The 7,714-nt window shown below is 42.1% G+C and overlaps 1 protein-coding gene across 3 annotated transcripts in view; it reads right to left on the bottom strand.

The window, feature by feature from the left end:
- Window positions 1-7,135, bottom strand: part of Ghitm (growth hormone inducible transmembrane protein) — a 13,201-nt gene extending 6,066 nt beyond the window's left edge. Inside the window, exons 1-5 of one of the 3 annotated variants that reach the window (XM_005348591.2) lie at window positions 7,053-7,135; window positions 5,695-5,862; window positions 4,410-4,509; window positions 3,268-3,379; window positions 2,566-2,707 (exon numbers count right to left, since the gene is read on the bottom strand). In XM_005348591.2, coding sequence (XP_005348648.1) covers window positions 2,566-2,707; window positions 3,268-3,379; window positions 4,410-4,509; window positions 5,695-5,823 — 483 coding nt within the window. In that variant the 5' untranslated portion in view covers window positions 5,824-5,862; window positions 7,053-7,135. Of the gene's footprint in view, window positions 1-2,565; window positions 2,708-3,267; window positions 3,380-4,409; window positions 4,510-5,694; window positions 5,863-6,893; window positions 6,914-7,002 lie in introns of those variants that run through there. The other 2 variants (XM_005348592.2, XM_026779766.1) reach the window with 2 other exon arrangements.
- Window positions 7,136-7,714: the final 579 nt, after the last annotated feature.

The raw sequence follows: 7,714 nt of genomic DNA, 5'->3' as shown, positions 1-7,714 counted from the left end.
AGCTGTTTATCTCAACTGTGTATTTTTCTTTAAAAATCCTCATTTTTTTGCTTTTACTTTTCCACATTCTACATTTTAGTGATACTGAACTGGTAGAACTGAAAAAATGTTTCCAAGCTCATATTTCCTTAATGTTTACTGTACCTTTAGAGAGAATGGTGGTACACACCTTTAATTTCAGCACTTGGGACACAGGTAGATCTCTGAATTCAAGTCTATGTACTAAGTGCTAGGACAGCCAAGGCTGACGAAGAAGCCTGTTCTCAAGAAAGCCAATGCTAGCCTTGTCTATTGAGTTCTAGAACAGTCAGGGGTGATAGAAGACCCTGTCTCAAACTAAAACAAAAGCCAAAACACCAAACCAACCCAACAAACAAAAAGTATACTGGCAGGGCAGTGAGATGGATCAGCAGGTTAAGTTACTAGCTGAGCCCCAAATTGAAGCCTGGGGATCTGAGTAACACCCTCAGAATCCACAAAGATGTGTGTGAGAGAGAACCAATTCCACAAAGGTTCTCTGACCTCTAGATGCATGACACACACACTCCTTCCTTGCTACCTGAGTGACTTACTAGTATGCACTTTTCCCAATAGTGGCAGATGTCTCTCTTGTTCCAAAGGCACTTGAGAAAAACTATGCTTTCCTATCTGTACTACCTCCAAAAGGCTTTCTCCCTCCTTTCTGAAACATCTTCCTAACTTTCTCAACTATTTCTTAAATATTCTTAGTAGCAGAAGACAGTGACATTTTGCTGCAGAGGGTATGGTCTAAACACATAGCTTCTTTGGCATTGTATATTTAACCAGTAAGTATGGTCCCTATACTACCACAGCAAGTTCTCTTGAAATACAGAATGTAGGAAATATCATGGATTAAAAACTTACAGCTCTGGCTTCCCAACTATGGGAAACAGCTGTGTTTAATTCCCATCTCCTGCCTTGCCCAGTCCCACAGGCACAGCTGGTGCACCTGCTTTGTGTCGCCCACATTAGTAGTTGTTCTTTTTGAGACAGGGCTTCTCTGTGTAGCCTGGGCTGTCCTTGAACTCACTTGGTAAACCAGGCAGATCTTGAACTCACAGAGATCCATCCACTGCCTCTGCCTCCCAAGTGCTGGAATTAAGGACATGCGCCACCACTGCCCAGTCCACATTTGTTCTATCACTTGAACAGAAGTGTTTTCTGCCATCTAGTCTGTACAGTGGTCTCTGTTAGGTACTTTGCCTCTGCTTGGAAATCAAAGATAGCACCTTTCTCATCATGTCCTTTCCCACTTGAGATTTCACTGGATGGGACTGTAAAACACTTTTCCCAATAGGGTCTTCCTAGCTTTCCTAGCTCTTCTCCTTTGTTCTGCTGGACTGGCCTCGTCCTCTTCTGAAAGAAAGCATGTTACCTAGCAGAAGAACTAAGTCTTGGGGGCTGGAAAGATGGCCCCTCTTCCAGAGGATCCAGGTTCAATTCCCAGCACCCACATAGCGGAACACAACTGTCTATAACTTGAGTTCCATGAGACCCAGCATACATACACATGCAGGCAAAACACCAATGCACATAAATAAAAAACAAAAAAGAACCAAGTCTTCCACAAAACTGCCCTGATGGTCCAAGACTGTCTTTCAGCTAACTTTTTACTTCACTTTCAACTTTCTATTTCTTATCATACATCCCGTATGATACACTTTAGATCCCCCCACCACATAACAGGAACAGAACCCATACCTGAAAGCATACAGTGCTAGCAAGCAAAACAGCAAGTGCTTAAAAAATATTCATTCACTTTGTTGGGTGGTGGTGGCACATACCTTTGATCCTAGTACTTGGGAGGTAGAGGCAGGTGGATCTCTAAGTTTGAGGCCAGCCTGGTCTACAGAGCAAGTTCCAGGACAGCCAAGGCTACATAGAGAAACCCTGTCTCAAAACAAACAAATAAAACCAAAAGAAGAAGGAAATATGCACTGAACAAAGTGCCCGTATTCAGGCAGGCAGCTCAGGCAGGGCAGCAGCGCCATGTTAACTAACTTCCTCAAACACTGCAGAAAGCTTCATCAGCAAGATGGATCTACATTTACTTTACTTATTTGTTTTTTCAAGACAGGGTTTCTCTGTAAACCTGGCTACCTAGAACTTGACCTGTAGACCAGGCTAGCCTGGAACTCAGACATCTGCCTGCCTCTGCCTCCCAAGTGCTAGGATTAAAGGCGTCACCAGGCACATTTACTTTATTTTTAGCAAGGGAGTACAAAATAGAAGTTGTTTGCTATCAGTTTCTAAGTTCAGTTTTTGACCCCTTCGATCCAATTAAAACACATATTTGATAAAGAGTAATACAATATTCTTCCATTTAATGTCCTCTCCCTTTCCCATAATATATATTTTAGCAAATGATTTTTCTTCCCTGTATTAAGAACTGAACCTACAGTTCAACAGATTCTAGGCAATTTCCTTACCATTGAAATATTAATGGCTCTACTCCATGAAATCTGATCTTTACATCAAAAAGCAACAAAATAACCCATCACCTAGCACCACCTTCCCAACAGAAATAGCAAGTAGCTAACTTACCACCCAAGAGCCTCTCATCATGAAGTTCATGAGAGCAGGTGTTCTGGCTACTGCCATGGCAGACAAAGCTGTTAAGCCAATACTTCCTGTTAAGTACATGTAAGTAGAATGAATTCTATCCTTCACATACTGAGGCCAAATTCTGTAAGAAATAGGAGAAGGTAAAAATTCTGATTAAATCATTTGTTAGATACAAAAGACTCTGGAATAAATCACTTTAATGTTCCCAATCTAATTGTGATAGAAATAATAACTATAATTATTGTTTTTGGTTTTTCAAGAATTCCTCTGTGTAGCCCTGACTATCCTCGAACTGGCTCTGTAGACCACACACCAGGCTGTCCTGGACTCTACCTCCTAAGTGTTAGGATTAAAGGTGTGCATGACCACACCCAGCTATGATATAAATAATTATGTACATCTTGGAACTATATTAGATGAAATGACAGAAACATACATTTGATCCACATATAAAGCAACACATTTTCTCCTTGTCTGAATACATAACCTTGGTTAAGAATGATTATTTAGGCTTGAATAAGTCTGTGACAAATGAACAAAAGAGACTATTTTGTGAATATTCATGCATATTCACAAATGAAAACCAGACAAGGCATTCCAAAAGTGACTAGAGACTCAAGAGTAGGAAGAACGAGAACCTTTATTTGAAGGGTTTTGGTTGCTGGGGGACAATTTACTTACACAGCCTTTTCGATAGCTCCAATCTCATTAGACATTCCTAAGCCATAGTAGCACAGCGCTCCAAGACCAACAGCTGCTCCTCCAGCAACAAACCACCTTCCCATCTGATCAACTGCAAGCACAGCAACAAACACAGGCTAGGGTCAGCACATTTCAACTAAAGTGCTGGGGTAATTATTCAAAATATCCAGGAGGGGATCAGATCATAACTGTTTCTTCACAAGTCTCATGGGGGACACAGAATTCTCAACATTAGGCCAGAAGGAAAGGATATTCCAGAAACAAATGTACAACAATGACCTCAAAGAATAAAAAAGCATTTGGGTACAGATGCATACATAGCTGTTAAAGCACGTGGGAGCTGAGACAAAAAATTATGAGTACATGACCAGCAGGGTTTACATAGCAAGAACATACCCCAGATGAGTAAATGTTGAAAAAATAAAGAAAATGATATCAGTCATTTTACACTGTGTCTAAAGTATTAACCCAGGTGAAGTTTATGTGAGCCTAGAGACTCAATAGAGAAAAATGCTATTAATATATATGTACCCAAAAAAGGGAGAGATGCTCTTGCTTTAGAATAATGAAAATTTTTTTTAGCAGCTCTCAGGCAGGTGCTCATAAAGAACATCTTGCTCCTTTCAATTTGTTCACTAAGAACATTCCTGGAAAATCCTGATTTGTTCTCTGTGGTCAAGTCTCTATCAAAAAGGAATGCTTTCCATGATACTGATTAGGACTCCTCAACTATAATAAAGTGACATTTCCAACACTGGTAAGTAGCAGTCCTTTTGTTTAAATAGTTTTGGGAAGATTAACAATCTGCTTTCAGACATTTTAAAGTTAAAATCCAAGCGATGAATCAAAATGACTTCATTAAGATAATGCCTTACTAGTGGCCGCAGATATGGCTCTTAAGTTAAGAGCCCTTTGCTGCTCCTCTTTCAGAGGACCCGAGTTCAGTTCCAAGCACCCACTTCCGGAGGCATATAATCACCCAACTCTAGTCCCAGGGGATAAAATATCTTCTTCTGGCCTCTGTGGGCATCAACACACACCTGGTGGATACTCACGCATACAGACACAGGAATAAATATAAATTTTAAAAGCTTCATGTTAAATACTGAACTTCCACCTACTTTTAAAGATTTTTTCCATTGATGGTTCCAAAGCTGCCTCTTTCAATTCTTGGCCAGTTTTCCCACGGTGGATCCTAACTCTTGTCTTGGCAGCGTATTCCTGACATATACAAAAAAAGACACGTACCACTCAGATCAACAGCATGTCAAAAAAACAGAGGTTCTTTTTACACTAACATAGAATCAGTATAAAAGTAAGAAAAATAAAGAAAGAAAGAAAGAAAGAAAGAAAGAAAGAAAGAAAGAAAGAAAGAAAGAAAGGAAGAAAGGAAGAAGAAAAAGCCGGGTGGAAGTGGTACACACTTTAAATTCCAGCACTGGGGAGGCAGATCTCTGTGAGTTTGAGACCAGCCCGGCCTCGAGTTAGTTCCAGGGCAGGCTCCAAAGTTATGGAGAAACTCTGTCTCACCTGCGCCCCCAACCTCCCCCAAAGTTTAACTAAGATTAGATGTAGCTTGACCTGTGCTCCATCTTTGAAATGATTATACAATTTTCCCCAGGTAGTCAAAGTTGAACCTGAAGCCTCAGGAACAGTAGGAAAGCACGGAGTCATTTAGCTGGGTCTTTACCAGCGGTGGAAAAGTTATTGTAAGAGGAAAGTATGCCCTTTTAACTACTGCAGATTCTCTTCAGCTAGTTCACACTTTAAAACATGCATCTATACTCATTTAAATACTACAAGATAGATGTTGGCTTGTAATCTCAGCACCTGTGAGTATACGGGAGGTGAAATCACTATTTTGAGATCGGCTAATTCTATAGATTGAGACCCTGTCTCCAAGGAAAACACCTGTTGCCAAAGGAAATAGGCCTTTCTCGCTAATCTTGACAGATTTTTATCCTTATCTAAGCAAAAGCTGTAGTACCATCTTTAGTAACTAATCAGCTGGACCAACTGGTAATATCTCTGGGTTCTTTAGCATTTGACTGCAGCTCCCATATACAATCCTTTTCTTTTACCATGTAACTTAATTCCCTAATGCTTACTTTGTTTTCTGAGTGAGAAACTTCAAGACATAAGGTGTAAAAATAAAATCTCTCTTTCATTTGTGATAAGGAGACTGGTATGATTTTAACTGATAGGGAGAAAGTTCAATGGAAACTCAACTGTTGGTTTATTTGGTAAGTCACTAAACAGAGAAAGCTATGTACAATCAGAGAATCTCACAGACAACCCACTGATTAACCACCACCACCAAAACAAAACAGAAAATCCTAAAACAAAACAAACAAACAAAAAAACCCAGAATGGGGTGGAAACCCATATTGAAAAAACATTCTTTACCCTGGTGGGTGTTAAGAGCCATTGATTCTTCGTGATGGAATTCTTTATGAGTGGGGAGGTCTTGGTGAAAGTGGGCTGGAAAACCCTGGAAGGCAGTGTCCGGAGACACACAAGCCTTGCAGCCAGCATGGTGGGTGATACACCGGTTCACTAAGCAGATCTGAAATGCTAGTTAAAAAGCAAAAATGTATGTTAACTGAGAAAGGAACAGAATAGTCAAAGAACAGAAGAAACCAATTAAGGTTCTGCAGGAAAAAAAAAAATCATAACAGTGGCCTCATTAATTCCTAATGTTGAATCCTCCCCTTGCCTCTTCTAACTCCAGAAATCCAGTTATAATATAAATTATATATAATAGCATATACTATACTGCATATATTATATATTTTATTATTATATATTATTATATATACCCAATAATATAAATCCCAGTTTGACCAGATACATATAATACAGGAGTGTAATTACGTTAGCACAATTACAAAGTCTAGCATTTACAGTCACAGTGTTAACTGGTATTTATACAACCGTTTAATAAGTTAAAAGAATCTGTGAAACTTTTCAGCACAGGCAAAACATTTCCAAGGAAAAGATGAATTGGAGGCCACACTATACAAGACTAAAAGATAAAAGACATCAACAGAAGCCAGGCCATGTGAATGTCTAGTAAATACGTCAACTATTAAAATACGACAGACACCTTCAAAGCAAGTTAATTTATTCCACTACTACGTAGCCTTCGACCACAATGAACACAATACCCGTGAGTCCTTCCACAGGAACTCTGAAGAGCACAGAACTCTAGGCATCTGACCTTGCGGGAGGGAAAAAAAAAAAACCCGAGAGTCCTTCGGGTACTTTCACGCCATTACATCATCTCAACCAGTGGCTTCCTCCAGCCTGTAGCCTACTGACCGGACCACAGACCCAAGTATGAGTATCCTCAAGTCGCATAAGCGCCCAAGGCGGTGATCTGCCATATATTTAGGTGAAACGGGCCCCTAGGCTAGTTCTGCACCAACTCCTGCCGGCCCTTTTTAAGGCTTCCTTGCGCACCGATGCTCGAGCGCCTGGTCCTTCCCCCTCACCGCCAACCCGCAGCCTCCGCGTCCACGGAGCGCCCCACCGCACCCCCAGCCGAGCGGGCCACCAGGCCCCCGAGGGGCTGACTCAGCATCCCGCTGCCCAGGAAGAGGTACCGCGAGGGGCAGTGGCGTCTCCCTGCCCCGCCCGCAGTGGCCGGCCTAGAACCCGCCGTGACGGAGCCCGTCTTGGGGACGGGGATTCTCAGGCCACGCGGGGCAGTACCTCAGCTCCGGTCCCCTCTACCACGGGGGCTCCCCTCCGGGTCAGCCAACCTGAGAGCGCTCGACCTCCCTCTGCCCGCTCCTCCGCGGCTGCGCGACTCACTGCGTCACGCAATATCCGGACAAAAGGTAAATAGTAGAAACAGCCAATCAGAGAACAGACCTCTGCCGGAAGGGCGGGTGCAGTGGGGGAGACGGGGGCTAGGCTTGGGGACCGGACCAATGGAGATTTATGGTCGGAAACGTCACAGTCGGTGCTCATTTTGGGTGTGGGCTGCGAAGCCTAGGCGACCATTTTAGCGCTGGGCTTCGTTTCTTGCGTAGCTTTTCCTTGGCAGCGGGCACTTGTTAAAAAATGAGAGACGAGGCGGTGGCGGGGAAGAGACAGAAATCTTTAATAAATAAATAAATTAATTTAAAAAAATGAGAGACGGGAGGTGGTGGCGTGCTGTTTTAATCCCAGAGCTCCGGGGGTAAAGGCAAACTCCGTGAGTTCAAGGCCAGCTTGGAATTACTTTCGTTTTTGGATCTAGGTTTCACAATGAATTTTCACATATAAGTTGGACTTTAATTCTGTTTAAGAGTCATCATAAAACACGTTTTACGCCGAGAACGTAAAGTTTGGGTTAATCGTATGGTCGTGGTGGCTGGAACGATGTTTACCAACCCTAAGAGGTACAATTCAGTCAAACTTTCGTTAATTTCTTAATGTT

Source organism: Microtus ochrogaster, chromosome 6, assembly GCF_000317375.1.
Source record: "Microtus ochrogaster isolate Prairie Vole_2 chromosome 6, MicOch1.0, whole genome shotgun sequence".
Classification (NCBI taxonomy): domain Eukaryota; kingdom Metazoa; phylum Chordata; class Mammalia; order Rodentia; family Cricetidae; genus Microtus; species Microtus ochrogaster.
The sequence above is the reverse complement of the archived record's forward strand: the minus strand, read 5'-3'. Positions and strand labels throughout refer to the sequence as shown.